The sequence below is a fragment of the Melanotaenia boesemani genome, chromosome 17 (genome assembly GCF_017639745.1).
Source record: "Melanotaenia boesemani isolate fMelBoe1 chromosome 17, fMelBoe1.pri, whole genome shotgun sequence".
Classification (NCBI taxonomy): Eukaryota; Metazoa; Chordata; class Actinopteri; order Atheriniformes; family Melanotaeniidae; genus Melanotaenia; species Melanotaenia boesemani.
In genome coordinates, this window is record NC_055698.1 from 30,760,314 (window position 1) to 30,783,502 (window position 23,189).

The following is a 23,189-nucleotide window of genomic DNA, read 5'->3' on the forward strand; positions in this document are numbered from 1 at the left end:
TTGACCAGGCAGTGATGAATCATTGTATGTTTATGTGTTTTTATTACTGGGAAGTGCTTTATATATATATATCTCTATATATATATCCTTTTGAAAAGGGCTGTATAAAGAACATTTACTAACATTAGGTGGCTTCTCACCTGGTTGAGCTAAACACAAACCATCAACCACTTACATTTTTATGCTACTTTAACATAATGTCTATATTTTCCTTTGTCTCCAACTGCACTGACTAACTTGTTAGATGCCTTGAACTTCCTCTGAAACACAAACTTAACAATAGATTAAATATTTATAACTCTGACCTTTACTGAAATTAAAAATCCTGTTACACTAATTTATCTGATCCTGAAAAGAAGAAACACACTGAAATCAACTTGTATCATTGTTTTTTTAAAGGCTCATTTTATGCAAAGGAAGCTTCACAAAGCCCTCCCTGCATGTTGTGAGGAAACATTTATTCACACCTGCAGTAAATTATCAGCTTTAGTTCCCTTTGAGACTCGCTGATGGTCACACAGCAGCAAAATGTCTGAAGACAATATAACATACACTGATGTGACGTTTAAAAAAACAACAGCCAAAGGTGAGTTGATCTATTTATCTTTACATCTAAAGATCATATCGGTGGTAAAATCAACGTGTTTTCTGTTGCAGATGCTTTGCCATCATCAGATGACATCACTTACTCTGAAATCAAGATTGAGAAATCAGAGCTGCATGGTGGGTAATAACCAGCAACAGATACTATTTTATTCCTAAAGCAATTTTAAAACCACATGACAGCTGACCACACTGCTGTACAATAAGTGTGAGGGAGAGAAAAGAGCCTAAAAACAGCACAAATTAAGAACAAGGATTAAAATGCAGATAGAGAAAAAATAGAATAAAACATCCATAAATTACAACAAAGGAGCCAGAGGAAATTAAAATAACACAAGTACATACAACAGGTAAAGGATTAAGACACAGATGAGTACTCACACCCGGTTAGCCAAGGAGTTATAAGCCCATGGGACTTGACCCCAGGACCTCCAGACTCAAGCCCACTGCTGTAACAACTAGGCAACCACACCCCTTTTAACAAAGAAATATAAGTTATCGCAGGGCGAGAGGAAAAGAAAGAGAGAAAGAAATACGAGTCAAGATAAGACTGCCTTTTACTGGCTGGAGAGATCTCACAGTGCAGGCAGGATGGAAGCTGGATTAGCCGTCGATAGGAGGCAGAGAAATCTGTAAAAGTTCTGTGTTTTATCTTTAAAAGCAACAAGAGACGGAGCTTATTTTAGCTGCAACTCATTCCACATTTCAGGAGCTAAAACTGAAAAGGCTCCGTCTCCTCTGGATTTATAAAATGTCTTCGGGAGAGTTAAAAGCATCCCATCAGCTGATCCAAGAACACGTAATGCCATGTAAGGGTGAAGCCAAAGAAAAACGGACCATTAAGAGACTTAAAAACAAATAAAAGAACCTTAAAATGGATTGTAAATGAACAGGAAGCCAGTGAAGAGACACTAAAAGTGGAGTTATGTGCTCTCGTTTGTACCAGGTAAAATTTGTGCAGCAGCGTTTTGTACCAGCTGTAGACGTGAGAGGGAAGTCTGGCTAATTCCAACAAAAACAGAGTTACAATAATCCAGGTACGAGGAGAAAAAAGCGTGGACCACCGTCTCATCTAGAGATGAGGGCACCGATTTATGACAACTGAAAGAAACAAGACAAAACCACAGCGCTGCTTGTGAGTGGAATTTCAGACTGAGGCTAATTTTCACGCCTGAATGACTGATGCTCGGTTTTTCATGTTAGGCTAGAGAGGAAAGCTCAAAAACAGCTGGAACCACTGAAAGCTTGACTTCTGTCTTTTGTTCATGAAAATGGAGGAAACTTAGTGATATCTATTCATCATTGTTGGCAGCTTGTTCTCCATTTCTCCACATCTCTTTTTGTAAAGACCATTTTATCATACAATCACATTCACGTCAGCAAACCCATATTCTAATGATTTCAGTGACATTTATATATATATATATATATATATATATATATATATATGTATGAGAGAGAGAGAGAGAGAGAGAGAGAGAGAGAGAGAGAGAGAGAGATGGATTATATATATATTAGTCCCAAAAGCTTCCCAGTGATAAAATCTGTGTTTTTTGTGTGTCCATTCTGTTGCAGGTCCTTTTCCATCGTCAGGCAACTCCACACATCCTGAAGTCAAGACTGTGAAATCAGAGCTGCCAGGTTTGTATTAACCAGCAACAGAAAAGAAGCAGGATGAACCTGATGTCTCTCTAAGCTGCAGCCACATTCATCAGGCATTTAAACTTAATTAAGAAGTAGATTTAAACAAATCCCTGTATTTAGATACTGGTACGTGTATGTTTTTTAAAACCCAGGATTAAAGCAACAAGCCGGGTCAAACAGGAAGCGTCATGTGACCTCAGCGCGAGCGGCGCTGCTGGTTCTCATCCTTCTTCTGGTCGCTGCCGTCGTCATTCTCGGAGTCACTGGTGAGTTTATTAATACACACTGATTTCTATTAAATGAAGTGATAAAAAAGCAGAAAGAAACAGTACAGATGATGTTTTTGAATAATAATGTAATAATGAGAATGAAGTGATTCATTAAAGAGAAATTAATGTAATCTTTATGAATGATAGTTTTACTTGTTCAGAGCTGTTAATAGAATGATATTCACTAAATCTTTGTTAAATGGAAAATGCTGCTTTTTTTCTTCCTTTTTGTTGTGTTTTTTGTTTTTAACTCAGTAATGAACAACTCAGTAATGGAAAGGATCTCTCACACTGAAAACAAACAACTCAAAGGTAAGTATGTTTCAGGATGTGAACAGTTCAATGCAGAGAAGCTGGAATAAATTTGGATTTTATAAAGCTTCAAACAAACAGATCGTATTCATGTTCTCAACACTTTTAAACTTCTTTCAGGAGATAAAGAAAAAAATTAAGTCAAAATTAATAAAACTCTTGAGAATAATAGCAAAGAAAACTATACAGTTTTAATAATGCAACATCTTGGCTTTAAGAGTTAAACATTAAACAATTAAAACATTAGAATTTACGAGTTATTTTTACTTTAAAATCTGGAACATTGAGTCTTGACTGGCAGTGGACTCATGGTGAAAGACTTTAAATGGTCAAAAACTGGCAGAATAGCGCCACTGTGTGGCCAAATGTAAAACTCCGTCACCATTTACATCGTTTCGGCCACAAATGCGCTTCCTGTTCTGATCATTTTCTGAACTGCTTTCAACTTCACCAGATGCTGCAGCTGCAAGACTTTTAACAATCACACCTTCTTAAGGGAATTGCATCTTCTAGTTTAAGTTTAGACTTTTAGAGAATATGCATCGGACATCACACAAGATCTGAGGAGAAATCTTTTCTAACTCATCCCTTTGGATGTTATTTAATCTTGAAATTCGGCATAATTAGGGGCGTGTCTTTTTGACTGACAGGTATCAAATATCCGCGGCAAGAAGGGAGAGTGTAGCACAAACGCTGTTTTTAGCCGGCCAACAGTGCCGTTGTTCTGTCAGTTTAGCATACATTGTCAGATCAGCGTACGCATAGTGCAAACTGACGACTGCACCTAGCCCTAACCCTAAATTTAACCCGCATGCGCATTAAGGTAATGTATGCTACTCTGATGCGTATGCTAAACTGACAGAACACCGGCTTAGCTTTAGCTCACCTACCTTTATTAGCCAGTTAGCTCACATTAGATCCGAGTTGGCTCAGTTAGCTCTTAGCTACAGGCAGCTTGGAGTTTGATAGACGTCAATCATCCACCGTCATGCTCACAGCCCCCCTATCAGCTCCACCACTTTGCTCATTTTTGTATTTTCCGGGAGCAACGGCAGGCGTGACGCTGCCAAGATGGCGATGGTAGGAACCGCCCAACGAGCTTCACTTTTGCTCCTCCTACGAGTGACGTCACGGAGGCTCTGCCCATCCATCCATCCATTTTCTTCCGCTTATCTGGAGTCGGGTCACGGGGGCAGCTGCCTAAGCAGCGAAACCCAGACTTCCCTCTTCCCGGCCACATTCACCAGCTCATCCGAAGGGATCTCGAGGCGTTTCCAGGCCAGCCGAGAGATGTAGTCTGTCCAGCGTGTCCTGGGTCTGCCCCGGGGCCTCCTTCCGGTGGGACGTGCCCGGAACACCTCACCAGGGAGGCGTCCAGGAGGCATCCTAACCAGATGCCCGAGCCACCTCATCTGGCTCCTCTCGATGTGGAGGAGAAGCGGCTCTACTCTGAGCCCCTCCCGGATCACCAAGCTTCTCACCCTATCTCTAAGGGAGAGCCCGGCCACCCTGCGGAGGAAACTCATTTCGGCCGCTTGTATTCGAGATCTCGTTCTTTCGGTCATTACCCATAGCTCATGACCATAGGTGAGGGTAGGAACGTAGATCGACGGGTAAATCGAGAGCTTTGCCTTTTGGTTCAGCTCTCTCTTCACCACGACAGACCGATGCAGAGTCCGCATCACTGCGGACGCCGCACCGATCCGCCTGTCGATCTCCCGCTCCATCCTTCCCTCACTCGTAAACAAGACCCCGAGATATGTAAACTCCTCCACTTGGGGCAGGACCCCATCGCAGACCCGGAGAGAGCACTCCACCCTTTTCCGGCTGAGGACCATGGTCTCAGACTTGGAGGTGCTGATTCTCATCCCAGCCGCTTCACACTCAGCTGCGAATCGCTCCAGTGAGAGCTGAAGATCACGTCCCGATGAAGCCAACAGAACCACATCATCCACAAAGAGCAGAGACCCAATCCTGAGGCCACTGAACCGGATCCCCTCCACACCTCGGCTGCGCCTAGAAATTCTGTCCATAAAAGTTATGAACAGAATCGGTGACAGAGGACAGCCTTGGCGGAGTCCAACCCGCACTGGAAACGATTCTGATTTACTGCCGGCAATGCGGACCAAGGTCTGACACCGGTCATACAGGGATAGGACAGCTCTTACAAGCGAGTCCGGCACTCCATACTCCCGGAGTACCCCCCACAGGAGTCCCCGGGGAACACGGTCAAATGCCTTCTCCAAATCCACAAAACACATGTAGATTGGTTGGGCAAACTCCCATGCCCCCTCAAAGACCCCAAAGAGGGCGTAGAGCTGGTCCACTGTTCCACGACCGGGACGAAAACCACACTGCTCCACCTCAATCCAAGGTTGGACTATCCGACGGACCCTCCTCTGCAGCACCCCTGAATAGACCTTACCGGGGAGGCTGAGGAGTGTGATCCCCCAGTAGTTGGAGCACACCCTCCGGTCCCCCTTTTTGAAGAGGGGGACCACCACCCCAGTCTGTCAGTCCAGGGGGACTGTCCCCGATGTCCACGCGATGCTGCAGAGGCATGTCAACCAAGACAGCCCTACAGCATCCAGAGCCTTAAGGAACTCCGGGCGGACCTCATCCACCCCCGGGGCCTTGCCACCAAGGAGATTTTTAACCACCTCAGCAACCTCAGCCCCAGAGTTAGGCGAGCCAGCACCAGCTACCCCAGACTCTGCTTCCTCATCAGAAGACGTGTTGGTGGGATCGAGGAGGTCTTCGAAGTATTCCCTCCACTGCTTCACAACGTCTCGAGTCGAGGTCAGCAGGCCCCCATCCCCAATGTACACAGTGTTGACGGAGCACTGCTTTCCCCTCCTGAGCTGCCGGATGGTGGACCAGAATCTCCTCGAAGCCGTCCGGAAGTCATTCTCCATGGCCTCTCCAAACTCCTCCCACGCCCGAGCTTTTGCCTTAGCGACCACCGAAGCCGCGCTCTGCTTAGCCCGCCGATACCCACCAGCTGCCTCTGGAGTCCCACAGGCCAAAAAGGCCCGATAGGACTCATTCTTCAGCTTGACGGCATCCCTTACTGCCGGTGTCCACCAACGAGTTCGGGGGTTACCGCCACGACAGCCACCAACGACCTTACGGCCACAGCTGCGGCTGGCCGCCTCGACAATAGAGGCACGGAACACAGCCCATTCAGACTCAATGTCCCCCGCCTCACCCGGGACATGGTTGAAGCTCTGCCGGAGATGGGAGTTGAAACTCTTTCTGACAGGGGACTCTGCCAGACGTTCCCAGCAGACCCTCACAACACGCTTGGGCCTGCCAGGCCTGACCGGCATCCTCCCCCACCATCTGAGCCAACTCACCACCAGGTGGGGATCAGTTGACAGCTCCGTCCCTCTCTTCACCCGAGTGTCCAGGACATGCGGCCGCAAGTCCGACGACACGACTACAAAGTCGATCATCAAACTGCGGCCTAGAGTGTCCTGGTGCCAAGTGCACATGTGGACACTCTTATGTCTGAACAAGGTGTTCGTTATGGACAATCCATGACGAGCACAGAAGTCCAACAAAAAAACACCACTCGGATTCAGATTAGGGGGGCCGTTCCTCCCAATTACGCCCCTCCAGGTCTTGCTGTCATTGCCCACGTGAGCATTGAAGTCCCCCAGCAGAACGAGGGAGTCCCCAGAAGGAGTGATCTCCAACACCCCCCCCAAGGACTCCAAAAAGGGTGGGTACTCTGAACTGCTATTTGGTGCATAGGCACAAACAACAGTCAGGACCCGTCCCACCACCCGAAGGCGGAGGGAGGCTACCCTTTCGTCCACCGGGGTAAACCCCAATGTACAGGCGCCAAGTTGGGGGGCAATGAGCAGGCCTACACCTGCTCGGCACCTCTCACCGGGAGCAACTCCAGAATGGAAGAGGGTCCAGCCCCTCTCGAGGGCAGTTGTTCCAGAGCCCAAGCCATGTGTCGAGGTGAGTCCAACTATATCTAACCGGAACTGCTCAACCTCGCGCACCAGCTCAGGCTCCTTCCCCACCAGAGAGGTGACATTCCACGTCCCTAGAGCTAGCTTTTGCAGCCGAGGATCAGATCGCCAGGGTCCCTGCCTCTGGCAGCTGCCCAGCTCACAATGCACCCGACCCCTATGGCCCCTCCCGTAGGTGGTGAGCCCACGGGAGGAGAGGCCCATGTCTCCCTTTCGGGCTGAGCCCGACCGGGCCCCATGGGCAAAGGCCCGGCCACCAGGCGCTCGCCTCCGTGCCCCACCTCCAGGCCTGGCTCCAGAGGGGGGCCCCGGTGACCCACGTACGGGCAAGGGAAACCTTGGTCCTTGTTTTTTCATCATCATAAGGGTTGTGTGAGCCGCGCTTCGTCTGGTCCCTCCCCTAGACACCTGTTTGCCATGGGTGAACCTCCCAGGGGCATGCGCCCCCGACAACATAGCTGCTAGGATCGTCAGGACACACAAACTCCTCCACCACGATAAGGTGGCGGCTCATGGAGGAGGAGGCTCCGCCCATCTTTTTTGGGTGTCTGTAGTAAGACCATAAACTGCATTTAAAAAGAGGCTCCGCCCATCTTCTTAAATACAGTTTATGGTCTTACTACAGACACCCAAGCCATCGCTTTGTTACCGTGTCCATCTGCTCATCCTCTCTCTGCCTTCAACACAGGAAATGCTAGAATGGAATTCCATTGACTAATTTCCTTCCTGTGAGCTCTTGGTGCAGCTAAGTACACAAGTTTTTAATCTTGTCTGATTTTCTGATTACACAAAACAAAACCACAATGGCTACTACTTAACCTACTTCTTTCACTTTGCCCTCCCCCTCGTTTTTGTGAATTCACAGAAGGGGAAGGGCTATTTTGATTCTCTACTGGATGAAGGGCTAAGGGTGAGGGGGCACACAACCCTACGAATGAAGACAGCCCAGGACCCAAACATACACAAATTCATCGGCAAAGATGGCGACAGGACACCCATAAATGTATTTAGAATCAATAAGGATATAAAATTTATTTATTTATTATTTATTTATTTCCCTTTATTTACAGCCCTGTTTGTCATAGGGCTGTTGTCAAAATCACTCATTTCTTTTCAATAACGTTCATTAACATTAATTAGTTTGCTAATGTGGCTAATGTTTGTCAGCATAGCCTTTCAAGTGTGTATAACATTATAATTAACGTCTCGTTTTTCGTCTTATTGAAGACAAACACAAAAGTATGCCCACAGCGCAGGCATTTAAAAAGATAATTGAAAATTGAACAGCTGCAGATGACATCTTTGTTATCAGTTTGTTGTCCTTTGGTTGTCATAGATACTCGTTGCCTGACATCATAACTAGCGACGACTTCTGACTCCTAAAACGATCAAGTAGGAGAATTTCTTTTCCTAGGGGAATGTTTTCACTCCTCTCCCCTCACTACTTTGTTTTAAGAGATGAGGGGGAGGGAAAAGCAAGGGGAAGGGGTAAAAAAGATAAATGGGACTAACTCCCCCAACATGGTGGATTAGTCCACAGTTCTGTGTGTTGGTGATATGTCTTAATAAGTCTTAAAAATTACTGTGAACTGAACCAGCAGCAAAAATCTTCGCGCTGAGGATCTAAAGCCAATGAAAAAACATTCATATGTTCACCGGTTTTATACAATCGTAGATGAAAGTACAAAAGCATTTTTATTATTCTATAGCCAAATCTCACAATACACACAGAAACTGTGTGATAGTAATAATTTTATTTTGTTTTTCCAAAGACATTAACAGTCATTTATAAAACCTCTTTGATGTGGAAATTATGTCATTTCTAAGGAAATTATTTTCCTTCTGATTATGTAGAATTATCAGTTTAATATGTATTTTTACTTATCGTCCCACCTTGTTCGTTACAGTGATGATACACTCCGAGGGTGTGTGTTCAATTTAGTAAAAAAAAAAAAATTCCCTCACCTGCTATTTAAAACAAGATTAATTTAGAAATTTGCTGATAACAGTTATGAAAGTAAGGCTCATGAGATTATTGGGACATTCATGAGCTGGATGTTTTTACTTATTTCCTTACAAATCATGTTCATGAAAATCAAAAGTTATGAATAAAACAGGTTCAAGTAAAATTTGCATATTATAATTCAGACCACTGGACCTTTGCTTTTTCTATCAGTTTTTATTTGATGTATTTTATTTTTACATTAACCTCTGATTTTTTTCCTTTGTTTTTTAATATTTACCACAAACCCTGAAAGAGGAGATTGAAGCTCTGAAGAAAAATCTCTCAGGTGAGACTGTCAAGGTTTGAAACGTTCCACAAGGTTCATTTTTAGGGCACATTCACACCAGTCGTTTCACTTAAAATCTTGGTCTGTTTGCGCAGAAAGTTGGCTTAGTTTGGGAAACTGTGAATGAACTAATTAACTCTGATTCGGACTAAAGAAGCATTGTGGGTAAACCAGCTGTTAAGCAAAAACATTTACAAGCCTGAAACTTTTTTTTAGAAATATAAATAAATATGTCTTATGCATTGTTATAAATAGAATAGAATAGTTTCACACATCAGACACTGTTTCAATGAAAATACCAGCTCCGTAGAATAATTCAGTCAAGACATAAACATCCAAAAGGGATTCGGTCTTTTTGTATATCGCAGATCAGAACTTCATCGTTAGGCTGCGTCTCTGAACATTTCTTCCATCCACGCTCATAGAGCTGAAAAATGAAACAACCTGATGTTATTTACCTTATTTAAATGACGGCATGCTGCCCTCACAATTCTCCTGGTGTGCAGACAGGTGTGTGTGGTCACACAGGGGCTGTGGGAGGAGTCTGAACAATGCCAGCGGAGCCCGATCTGCAACTGAAAACAGCACAAGAGTAAACTGAGAAGGAGCAAGAAAATCGGATCATTTCATTTTTATGATCGTTAAAAACCCAGATCGTAATTAGTCCTAGTGCAGCGTGAACACCCCCACCCCAACTGAACCGAGTCCCCAACCATCCTGAGTCTAGGGGACTATCCTGGTGTGAATGAATCCTAACTTATGGAATAAATCAGGATTGTTTACAAAATCCATCCGTTTAAAAAGGTCTTTTTTTAACACACGTCAGGAAACGGAGTTCAAACAAGACCACCAAGTCCAACATGTCCTACATGTCCACCATCTACAACATGTCCACCACCTCCTTCCTGTCCACCACCTTCAACATGTCCACCACCTCCAACATGTCCTCTTCCTTCTACGTGTCCACCACCTGGACTAAACCTCAGTGAGTTCTGGATGTAGTTTTTCTACCATGTGTTTCCTGTGATGATGATTAAAGGAACATTGATGGACGGACAGATTCAGGAAGTTAGATTGTAACTGCAGGACAGAAGACGCCTCCTGCTGCCTCCAAATCACACAAACATGAACAGAGATTTCTTCCACCTGACTCACTCAAGTCTTTGCTGTTATCTGTTTAAAGATGAGACACGTCTGAAGTGTGAAGCGGGCTGGGAGCCTCATGGAGAAAAGTGTTATTATTTCAACACCACTAAATCATCCTGGAACGACAGCAGAGATGGATGTAAACTTAAAGGAGGAGACCTGGTGAAGATAGACAGCAGGGAGGAGCAGGTATGAAACACTGCTGCAGCTTCATCTTCTCACTTATTTCATCTCATCCTCGTGTTTCTTCATCTCAGCACAAAACAATTTCACAGAATCATTTTCATCAACTTTCCTGTTCAGATATTCCTGGAGGCAAGACTGAGAGAGAAAATGGGGGATGAGGATGACAGGTTTTGGATCGGACTGACAGACTCAGTGGTGGAAGGAACATGGTTGTGGGTGAACGGATCGTCTCTGGACACATGGTTTGTTCTGACAACATTTTGGTCCATTTCCAGAATCAAAGTCACTTTATTGAACCTGTTCTTTCTGTTCTTCATCTCTTAGTTTGAAGTTTTGGAACGGCACTGAGCCGGATAACTGGACAGGTGTTAATCCTGATGGAGAGGACTGTGCGAGGATGGGGATGAGAGGAGGAGCTGCTGATCTGAAGTGTTGGTTTGATCAAAACTGCAACGTTCTTCAAAAAAGTATTTGTGAGAAAGCAGCATGATGAATTTAATCTGTAAGAAGTTAAAGTTCAGTTCAGCTTCTAAAACAATCTCAGTTCAGGATCCAGAAGCTGCAGTGATGCTGTTTTTATAAATCTAAACATTTACAGCCACAGTCTACTTTTATTAAAGAAGGGTAAAGATTGTTCATCGTATTGCCCTATAAGTCTTTTAAATGTCGATTTCAAGCTTTCATCTAAAGTTTCAGCTTTGCATCTTGAGCCTGCCTTGCCTTCTGTAATTAAGCCGGATCAGACTGGGTTTTAATAAAAAGAAAGACTCATTTTCTGATATTATGCAGCTGATTAATATTATTTACAAACACTTGAAGTTTCTCAGACATGTTGAAAGAAACAAAAATAGTTTAAAATACTCTGAATCATGTTAAGTGATTTGTTTTTTATTCATTTAATCATAATGTGCTACAACAGCAGGGAGGCCTTTGACATATATTAAACTATTTTCATCCATAAACTGTTATGTTTGCTCTTTTTTCTTCTTAAGTTACAAATAATTACCGACATGTGGGGAAATTGTTTGCTGGTGGTTTTAAAGTTTCAGAGAAGTTGGGACATTCATTTCCTGTTACATCATTTGCTGCAAGTAAATACACATGTTCAATGAATTAAGATGATTGAAAAGAACCCTGGTTATAGAATAAACTAATAAATAGTTTAAAGATTAAAAAAAATAAAAACACCATCACCAAAAGAAATGAACCAGGGGAGGGCAGCACATCCACATCTGCATTTCCTGATTATTTTCTTTCATGTAAATTAAACTTTAAATATTAAAAACTCTGTTTTTAACATAAATCATTATTCTTATCTGGATTTAATTAAAAACCGCTACTAAAACACTAAGAACAAAGATGAATGTTTGCTTTAGTCGTTTTTGTCCATTTCTTCCATCCATGCCTGGGACCATTATTAGTTAGTTTTAGTTAGTTAGTTAGTTAGTTAGTGCTTTATCAATGAGGATGGCTTCTACAGGCTTCCCTGACTTACCCTGCATCCTGCTGGGGCCTGTGTTTACAAGATATTCAGCTCCGTCTCTATGCACGGTCTAGCATTGGTCTGGGCTGCAGCTCAAGCAGATCAATCATCATGATGAGCAGTCAGTCTCACTATACTGAGTCTTCTTGAAATTTTACAATATGGCTGCCTGGATGTTTAGCTGGGAGGCCATATGCAGCTAACAGTGTGTGTTGTAGCAGAGCCCTTAGAGCAGGACTGGGATCCTGCAGGCAGCACAGAATAAACAGCGGGTCTCAAATTTGCTGGTCGATGGAGAGCAACTGAGGTTGGTAACAAAATTATAGCTGGAGAATATCAAACTAAAGGAAAGAAAAAAAAATCATGTTCTCTCTAGCTCTTGTTCAAATTAGAGCATGGTCCTTTAACACCCTTACCAGGGCATTATCTGGGCCTACTACTTTCCAGGGGTCAATGCACAGCAGAGCTCTCCTCACATTTTAAGGAGACATCCTGAGGGGCAAGGGAGACGTAGGATATGTTGAGGGGGTCTGGGAAAGAAGGTCAGAAGGGCATCCGGTAGGGCTGCACAACATAAAAAATTTACCTTCATCACAATATTAACCTGTGTAAATTACATATCACAGCAATCGTCTAAACTAGTCTATTTGCATGTTTTAAGGAATCAAAATGATGCTGTGCATTCATGCGCCGTGTGCATCAATGGTGAATCAAATGGACTTCTCCTGGATGTTCCATGTAGATGCTAACGGCTGCAGCAAGTAGAGCACATGGAGCCAGCGTTGCGGTGATGGAGGGTAACGAGAGGAGCGACAAAAATTTAGACAAAGAAGAACTTAAGGCTAAAAAAAATAGCACGTCGGCTTCTTGTAAATATTTTGTTACAAGAGAGATGACACACTACAAACACAGGACCTCTGCAAGAAATGCCGAAAGTTGTGCCAAGAATCAGGAGAAACACGCTATGCTGCCACCTACAGGAAAAGAACAAATCGCAGCTGTTTTGCTCCATCTTGCAGCACCGCCTTTACTGCAAGTCCCAATTACCTCGGACGACATGGACAGCAGCGTGGATATTTGCACTGATGACGTTAGACGATACAATCCAATTTTATTTGTAAAGCACTTTAAAAACAACACTGTCGACCAAATGTCTGAACACAGCAAAAGGTAAGTCAGCAAATAAATACAACACGGTAAAAACACATACCACCATAATAATAATAATAATAATAATAAAACATTTACAGGTTACAATAAAAGCCAGCAACTCAGGCTGAATTAAAAGGCAATGAAAATGAATGTTTTAAGAAGAGACTTAAAAACAGAAATCAGTCTGTCTGACATTTAGCATTAGCTTCTTCCACAGTTTGGGCCGGTGACTGAAATGCAGGGTCCCCGGTATGTTCACAGTTCCTGGGAAGGATATGATTTATGGAGATGTTTTTCTCTTTTTCATATTAGACATACTAGCAATTTCCCCACTGAGGGACTAATAAATGTTTCTTTTACTATATACTTAGACATCAGGGCATTAATGGAAACTCCGCTTCCTCAGGTACACAACTGTATCTGATCTGTTTGTGTTATTTCATAAGAAGAAAAGAAGAGCTACTAAAATCTAACACCAGCCAAAACAATGCTATTAACACCGTTGAAGCAAAATCTATGAAGCTGTGAGTGGAGCTCTGTATAAGAAAAGTCCAAAGCAGCATTGAGTTTAATTTATCACAGATCATCATCATCATCATCATCATTGGAACGTTTAATAGTGTTATCGTATGTTCTCCTGATATCATGCATCCCTAACATCCAGCATCTCTCGTGCTGTAGTCGATGATGGTTTCAATGTCTTTCCACATGCTCCAGGGGTCATACAGGGGCTGGAGGCATCCTGCCTTGTGGTGGGGGGTGGAGGGTGCCTACTGCAGCCAGTTGGCAAGCTCTCTTACATACCCACACATATGGGGTTTGGGGCGCATGCACAGAAAGCACTGACACTAAACAAGCATACACACAAGGACAGGCCACCGACAGTAACAACACTCAGAGTGATGGAGAGAGAAAAAAGAATTAAATGCTGAGTTTAAAGCCAACCAAACATCTGTTTAGTTCACTTTTTCAAGTTAATTTCACATTTATCTATGTGGTGTGTTTCAGGCATTACGCAACATAATGTAATTTACACACATTAAAACAAAAAAAATTTAAGCCCACTTCCAAAAGTTCAACAGCAGAAGAAAAATATGGTTTAACATTTATCTTAAACCAGATACTGCGTTAAATAGATAAATAAAATCTTCACGTAAGATGAAGGAGTGCAGAGAATGATTTCAGATAATGATCAAGTAATCCTAATTAAAAAGGTAATAAAATGGTTTAAATTGGGTTATATACTCTCTATTATTAAACTCCAACATTTACAGGTTATTTTAAACAGTTTCTGTATTTGTCTTATTTGACTGTGACAGCACGGACGAACTTGGTGGAGTCATTAAAAAACCAAAAAGGATAATATTGTGCAACAGAAGGAAACTTTTTTTGTTCCCACACTGTTATCTGAGCTGAACTTCCCTTTAAGACTTACAGCTGATCACACAGCAGCAAAATGCCTGAAGCCGATGTAACGTACGCTGATGTGAAGATCAGAAGACCAAAGACCAATGGTGAGCTTATTGACCTGTCCATCTGTCCTTAATGTGTGTTTAACGTCTTCATGCGGCATAAACAGAGAAAACTTAACAGTTTACTTTGGATTTAGTTGTTGCATAATTTTAAAGACATAAAATGTGGTAGAATTAGTTCTCATGTGGTTGTGTTTTATTGTTGGGATGTAAATTAATAATGCTCAAATACATGAATATTCTTTTAAATCCTTCTTGACCTCAGAAAATACATACGGGACCATATTTTGGATTATGAAGGAGAGCTTTGGTATTTTGTGGTTTGCATTGAGGTGCAGCAAAATCCATGTAAAGTTGATTTTTGTACACCTGGATGAGTGTGTGGATCGTGGAGGAATCAAGATTTTTAAGCAAAGGCCATGTTTGTTCCTGAGGCCCCGGGACTGGACCGAGGCTCAGAAGGAGGAGGCGGATGGTTGTAGGTGGACGGCTCACCTCTGGACACAAAGTGTGACTGTTTAAACGTCTTGGTCCATTTTCCAGATCTGTTCTGTGTTGCAGATAATTTTCCATCATCAGATGACACCACGTACTCCGAAGTCAAGATTGTGAAATCTAAGCTGCCAGGTAAGTAATAACCAACCCAACCAACCATGGACAAGTTGCAAATTAGCTTAATGCTATATACTCTGTATGCAAAACATCATGTGCGTATGTCTAGTTCCATGATAAATGAAGTAAAAGAAAAAAAATACTGCAATAGTTAAAGAGGAAGATGACCCTAAAGTCTCTATAAGCTGCAAAGAGAAGATGTTTTTACTTGTACTCAGTAACGATCAGGATTTTTCAGCCAGTTTTATGCCTGGAAATAAAAGACAAGAATTCAGAAAAACACCAGTACATCAGAGAAGCTGATTCTTTCTGCACATAAAGAAATGAACAAGATCAAAACTCATCACCCTCTTTATACATCTTACATTCACAAAAATTCACAAAGTGTGCTTAACTAATTAATTTATTATGTCACCTAACACTTTCTGCTTTCTGAACCATTTACTGCACTAAACATAAAATAAAACAGAGTTTAAAAAAAGATGATCTATTTTTATCATAAAGCCAGTAAAGGAAAAAGAAAATATTTCAGTGACTGAAAATGAGGAAGAGTTTTTAAAGAAGTCTTTTAACTGTGAAAAATTTAGTAATCCACAGTGTCAGAGCTCATTTCCTCTTCATGTCTGCATCTGGAGTCAGTTTTGTTTACTCTGCATGTTTATCTAGTTGTAGCTGTGGAAGTGTGAGCACTAAACTTACCTTCACCGACATTTTTACATATTTTTTTATTATTGTGAGGATAAAATGTCTCTCATCTAAAGCTCTGTTTATACGACATTTCCATGCAAAACTTTGTTTTAAAAAAGTTGTATTTATACAACAGAGGCATGAAAACGATCTCCATGCACACTGGAAACGGTGTAGTATACATGCCACGCCTGTAGTGGGCGGTGAAACTTTGCAAGGATACACCCAGCGTGTGCTCGACATCCTCATCAGACCTGAAGACATAAAAACCGCTGTGTAGGGGTTAAAGTGTAACTACACCCCCTATTTTTTGTGTAACCCCACCCATTGCCGAATTTCAAAAATGCCTGAAATTGCAAGTATTGGGGTGGGAGGCGTCTGGATGATCAGTGGGCGGAGAGTGGGCAGGTCAACATGCGCAGGAAGAAATGATTGACAGACAGCAGCTCAGCTCACTGGCAAGATGCAAAGGGAGATTCACAAAGCAGCTACGCCACAGAGTGTCTTTGAGGTGGAAGACTTTTACTCCTGAATCTCCACAGCTACACGTGAACCAGGTGGTCCTGAAGCGTATCAGTCTGAGCCGTTAGCGCTGTTAGCTGGCCTGTCAGCAGCTCCGGAAACTCAACTTGCGGCAGGTTGTGGCAGTTGCTGGAAGTTGCTGCTGCTACGATCTGAGCTGCTGTCTGTCGCCAGATGAGGATCAGCAGGTAAATAATAAAGTCCGGTGTTACTTTTACACACCTCAAAAGCACAAATCTGTCACATTGCAGGAATATTTAATCAGAAACTCTGGGAAAGAATAGAAGTCTGAAACTAGCAAATCTACACCAGATAAGTTCACATTCCTAAATATGCATTGGTGGGCGTGGTTTTGTGTGCCTGCAAGGCGAGGACACGCTTACCTGCATCTGGAGGGAGGAGCTGTGGGGTTTTTAAAATTTTCTTGTGATGTAGATAACCTCTATATCATGAAAAATATAACCTGGTTCTACCCTGTAGAGGTTAAAACCCATTTAAACCCATTATTATTTTTTTAATAGTAACATAAAATAATGTGGACATAATGTCAGGTGTATGTGTGTGTAACGTTAACTTCATTCTGAGAGGTACACATACAGACAAGAATTACCTAAAAGAAACTGAGCAAACAGTGTTAACAGGGTGTGCGCTCTCGTAGACGTGTAATCAGTGTCTGTCAGATGGTCCATTTTTTATGAGGGAACAAAAAAGTATTGCAAGGTAACGCAAAAAAAAAATCTCTAGGGGTCTCTGTAGCTGGTTAATATACAGAGACTACAGCTTTTAACCTCAGCCAGTCCAGGTTTAAATCCCAGCCAGCAGTGCTTTGCTTCATATCATCCCCTTTCTGTCTGATCCCACGTTCCTGTCAAGCTAGGACTCGATATAGACCACTAGTTTCCACAAAATCTTTAAGAAAAACAAACAAAACAATCATCTGCTGCTGTGTGTCCTGACCAAACATGTCCACCTTGGTCTGGTCTGTCCAGAGGACATTGTTCCAGAAGTCTTCTGTCAGAGGTCTTTCCCTCTGCTTTCAAGCAAGGTCGGGTTATCCCTCTGCTGAAGAAACCCACACCCAACCCAGCTCAGGTTGGAAACTACCGGCCGGTCTCACTGCTTCCATTCATGTCTAAACTACTGGAGAGTGCTGTCTTCAGTAAGGTCTCAAAGTTCCTCCAAGATAACAACCTGTTAGATCCATATCAGTCTGGCTATAGGCAAGGCCGCTCTACTGAAACTGCTCTCCTGTCAGTTACTGATTCCCTACGGGTTGCCAGATCCACATGTCAATCCTCAGTCCTTATACTGCTGGACCTGTCTGCTGCCTTTGACACGGTCAACCATCAGATCCTCCTCTCCACACTCTCGGAGCTTGACATCTCAGGATCTGTCCTCTTGTGGTTTATGTCCTACCTCACAGAATGATCCTTCAAAGTATCTTGACGAGGGGGAGTGTCCAGATCACATGGGCTGACAACAGGGGTGCCTCAGGGCTCGGTGCTTGGCCCTCTTCTCTTTTCACTGTACGCCTCCTCACTTGGTGCAGTCATTAGCTCTCATGGTTTCTCCTACCACTGCTATGCAGATGACACTCAGCTTTTCCTTTCTTTCCCACCTGACGACACAATCGTTTTAGCACGAATATGCATGGATGAAAGATCGCCACATTCTGCTAAATCTGTCCAATACTGAGCTTATTGTCTGTCCAGCCAATCCTTCCTTTCCGCCACAGATAAGCGTGCAGCTTGACTCTATCACACTTATGCCTACGTCTTCTACCAGGAATCTTGGTGTCATAGTGGACAACCAGCTGACGTTTAAGGACCATGTTGCCTCGGTCTCCTGGTCTTGCCGATTTGCTCTCTACAACATCAGGAGGATCAGACCCTACCTGACTGAAACCACGGCACAGCTCCTGGTCCAGGCTCTGGTCATTTCACGCATTGACTACTGCAACTCCTTACTGGCTGGCCTGCCTGCATGCTCAGTTAAACCTCTGCAGATGATCCAGAACGCAGCAGTACGTCTGGTCTTCAACCAGCCCAAAAGAGCTCACGTCACTCCGCTGCTAATCGCTCTTCACTGGTTTCCAGTTGCAACGCATCAAATTCAAGCTCTGCTTCTGGCTTACAAGACAATAACCCAAACAGCTCCAGTCTACCTTCACTCCCTAATCCAGAGCTACACTCTCACACAGTTAAGCTCTGCCAGTGAAAAACGCCTAGTGCTCCCACCACAATGTGGCGCCACACCAGTAGCTAGACTCTTTTCCACTGTTGTCCCCCAGTTGTGGAATGATCTATGAAACTAAAGACTCACCTGTTTAAGGAGCATTTCCACACTTAGCTTAATTCTTCTACTCAACAGAATGAGTTAGAAAGATTTGTCCAGCTCTTTGGTTCAACCAAGTACTGAATAAGCTGCGTGCATGAAATCGTGATCTTGCAGTTAAACAAAATGACTTACTAAATATATGAATATATATATATATATATATATATATATATATATATATACTGCCTCTTGCACTACATGACAGCACCTGGGTCCATCTAGACTCAAAGCAGTCTGACTACCACTTAATTATGACGTCCCATCTTGTTTGAATTCTTGCTTGTGTTGTTCTTACTCTCAAATATAAGTTGCTTTGGATAGAAGTGTCTGCTAAGTGACTGTAGAATAGAATAGAATAGAATAGCTAAACTGTGCTGCCATGTTCTTTTTAGAGATAAGAGGCTCTCTCCTGCAACCCTTCCATAATAAAGACATACTTCTTCAGTTTTTTCTAACTGGGCTATAACATTTAACATGTCCATACTTGATATTAATTAATCAAACTACATTTAATTACCAGCAGATACTTGCCTTCTTGTGATGGACACACACGCCCCGCTTTTGCATTTGGGTTTAGTTTTTGTTAAATAAATAAGAGTGTAAAATGAGCCATTTCCATAATTCTGACTCCTGTGAGAAACTTTGTCGTAAGTTTTTGATCTGTAAAACCAGATTCGTAGTTTTTCATGAAAAAAAAATGTAACTGCAGTGAAATCCATTGATGGAGAGCAGAATCTGCAGCTGAATGTTTAGTTTGTGTGTTTCTACAGTTTGAAGCAATATTATTAAATTAATTTGAAAGCAAAAAAAACAAAAAAACAAAACATTATTTTATGTACAAAACTGAGTTTTTACTAATGTCTTTTTTACACATCAGTCTGCGCTAACTGCAGCCAGCAACAGGTCGGGTCAAACAGGAAGTGTCATGTGACCTCAGAGCGAGTGGCGCTGCTGGTTCTCAGCCTTCTTCTGGTCGCTGCCGTCATCACTCTCGGAGTCACTGGTGAGTTTATTAATACACACTGCCTTAATAAGTAGGAAGTCATAGAAATTAGGTGAAGAAAAAAGTGATCAAATCAGAGTCAGATCTTTTGATCCTCACAGTGAAGTGCATCCTTCATAAAGCTGCGTCTTGATTTTAAGAGTTTAATATTTAGTATAATCTTCAACATTGAGCCTTTGCAGGCAGCTGACCCACAATGAAAGACTTCATATCAGGTGTGTTGCAGCAGGGAAACATCTAAAACAGGGATCAACTACTCCAGAGCTTTTGGAAGTGTAATAATAGACACTGCCTTAATAAGTATGAAGTGATTGAAATTAACACAAAAAGTGAGTAAATTTGTGTTTGGTATAATTAAAGGGGAGATATCATGAACTAAAAAGTCCCCACAAATATTAACCCCTTAAAACCCCACAATTTTTGTCTAAAATGGGTTTTTATGGATAAAAAACTTGTTGTGGACCAACTATTTTACTGGACTACTTTTATTGGACCCTTGCTGATGTAACAGCACAGCTGTTGCAGTATAATCGGCTACTGGAGTACAGTATGATGGTAAAGATGGTAAACATCAAGGGTGTCCAGATCCGGCTCTTGAGAGCCGCAATCCTGCAGATTTTAGACATCTCCCTGATTCAAAACAGCTGATTCAAATAAGCCAGTGGTCATTTTGGGGAACATCGCCCCTAGCAAGGTGGTTTGATCTGCTTCAACAAAGTGCAACGCTTTTTGGAATACAAGGCTCAATCGAACCGAGTTCCCCAGACGATCCTGGTGCGAACAAGTCCAGAAACTGTCCACGAGGACCAGTCTAAAGGTGCCTTCCCTCTAGCTTTATTTGGTCTGTTTTAAAAAAAACTTGATCAACTTCCACGGATAGTATGATCTGTTTGGAGCAGTGTGAGTCTGCATTAATGTACTGCTGTGGACCAAATAAGCAAACTCTTGTTTGCTTGAAAACCGAAAGTCTCAATTTGCTATAAAGTGAGTCCTGGTGCAGTTTACTGCTGTTCGCTTGCAGTGTGAATCACTGACCCAGAGTCTCTTTTTTATTGGTCAGATGTTGTTTTGGTGATAAACGCCCCTAGTGAGCAGTTGTTGTAACTGTGTGACATGGTTCAGGCGGTGTGGTTCTAGTCCAAACCAGAGTCCAGACTAAACATGGAGAAGCAGCATTTAGCTGTTATGCTGCAAACAAATGGAACAAACTGCCAGTGGAGATTAAACTTTCACCAAATGTAGACATTTTTAAATCCAGGTTAAAAACATTTCTTTTCTCATGTGCCTATGCATGAAATCTGCATGGTAACTTTAACTTATCTTGCTTTTAATCATTTTAATGTAATTTATTATTTTATTGTGATTATGTGTTGATGCCTTTTACTATTCTAAATATCTGTAATGTCTTTGTTTTATTTAAAGCACTTTGAATTGTCCTGTACATGAAATGTGCTGTACAAATAAACTGTCTTGCCTTGTTCGCTAGCGTAAAGCACCGGGACTATCTTGGTGTGAATGTGTCTTAAGTCTTATTCAGTGTGAGGTCGTCTCATCGTGCAACTCTTTATTCATTACATCTGGATTATTTACAGCCTCTGTCTGTTCTTCATTTTCACAGTTTTCTCAACACGTCCACCACCTCCAGCATGTCCTTGTCCTTCTACATCTCCACCACCTGGACTAAACCTCAGTGAGTTCTGGATGTAGTTTTTCTACCATGTGTTTCCTGTGATGATGATTAAAGGAACATTGATGGACGGACAGATTCAGGAAGTTAGATTGTAACTGCAGGACAGAAGACGCCTCCTGCTGCCTCCAAATCACACAAACATGAACAGAGATTTCTTCCACCTGACTCACTCAAGTCTTTGCTGTTATCTGTTTAAAGATGAGAAATGTCTGAAGTGTGAAGCAGGCTGGGAGCTTCATGGAGTAAAGTGTTATAATTTCACCACCACTAAATCATCCTGGAAGGACAGCAGAGATGAATGTAAACTTAAAGGAGGACACCTGGTGAAGATAGACAGCAGGGAGGAGCAGGTATGAAACACTGCTGCAGCTTCATCTTCTCACTTATTTCATCTCATCCTCGTGTTTCTTCATCTCAGCACAAAAAAATCTCACAGAATCATTTTCATCAACTTTCCTGTTCAGAAATTCCTGGAGGCAAGACTGAGAGAGAAAATGGAGGAAGCTGAGGACAAGTTCTGGATCGGACTGACAGACTCAGAGGAAGAAGGAAGATGGTTGTGGGTGGACGGATCGTCTCTGGACACATGGTTTGTTCTGACAACATTTTGGTCCATTTCCAGAATCAAAGTCACTTTATTGAACCTGTTCTTTCTGTTCTTCATCTCTTAGTTTGAGCTTTTGGAGCATCAATGAGCCGGATAACTTCGAAGGAGAAAATCCTGATGGAGAGGACTGTGCGAGGATGGGGGAGAAAGGAGGAGCTGCTGATCTGAAGTGTTGGTTTGATCGAAACTGCAACGTCCCTCAAAAAAGTATTTGTGAGAAAGCAGCAGAAACTAGAAGAATTTAATCTGTAAGAGGTTAAAGTTTCAGCTTGTAAAACAATCTCAGTTCAGGATCCAGAAGCTGCAGCAATGCTGTTTTTATAAAGCTAAACATTTAATTTTCCTTCCAGACATGTTGAAACAAACATAAAATACTCTCATTTCATTCTTTGTCTTCTTTATTTTCTTATTATTACAACAGCAGGATCAACAGTGAAATATATTAAACTATTTTTAACCATAAAATGTTTGTTCTCTGCTTTTTTCTATAATAATATTTGTGCACATTTAAGAAAATTATTTATTAGTTTTGTGAGACGTTTCAGAAAAGTGAGATTTATTTCCTGCTGCAGCATTTGTTGTAACTGAAACTAAAAGTTTGTTTTTTTGCTTTTCTTATTTCTCTCGTTATAATGTTATATAACAGCAGGATCACCTGTAAAATATATTAAACTATTTTCATCCATAAACTCTGTTTGTTCTGATTTTTCTTAAGTTACAAATATTTATCTGGATTTAGGTCAAATTATTCATTGGTTTGAGAAGTTTCAGAGAAGCTGTGATATTTATTTCCCGTTGCTGTAACTTAAGTAAATTTATAGATGTTTAAGGTATAAAAAATGTAATAAAAAGGACTATAGATATAAAACATGAGAAAAAAGGAGTTCAGAGAGAAAAATGCAAAAGAAGAGCATAAGAAATGAACCAGAGGAGGGCAGCATGTCCACATCTGTTCCCTGATTATTTTTAATACGTGGCACACATGCACTTGGGAGCCGGTAGATGATTTGATTCAACATGAGTGTTCAGTTAAAACAATTTTCTAACAAATGTCTGTTTTCTTTATTAACGATGGCACTAATGAGCTTGTGGACATGGGTTGGTGTAGATGGGTGGGTATCTGTGTGGTCCCGCAGAGCAACAGTAAATAAAAATCAATGTATTAACTGGCTGAAGGTCCTGGCTGT

General features: G+C 42.1%; 1 protein-coding gene across 1 annotated transcript; it reads left to right on the plus strand.

Annotated features, from left to right (window-relative positions):
- The first annotated feature begins 403 nt into the window (after positions 1-403).
- LOC121656588 (C-type lectin domain family 7 member A-like) lies at positions 404-22,663 on the plus strand. The gene is made up of 10 exons (XM_042011659.1): positions 404-586; positions 658-723; positions 2,179-2,244; positions 2,400-2,513; positions 2,772-2,828; positions 9,073-9,105; positions 9,932-10,090; positions 10,289-10,440; positions 21,860-21,984; positions 22,067-22,663. Exons 1-10 carry the CDS (start codon positions 529-531, stop codon positions 22,245-22,247), a joined length of 1,011 nt encoding a protein of 336 aa, XP_041867593.1. The 5' UTR covers positions 404-528; the 3' UTR covers positions 22,248-22,663.
- The last annotated feature ends 526 nt before the right edge of the window (positions 22,664-23,189 follow it).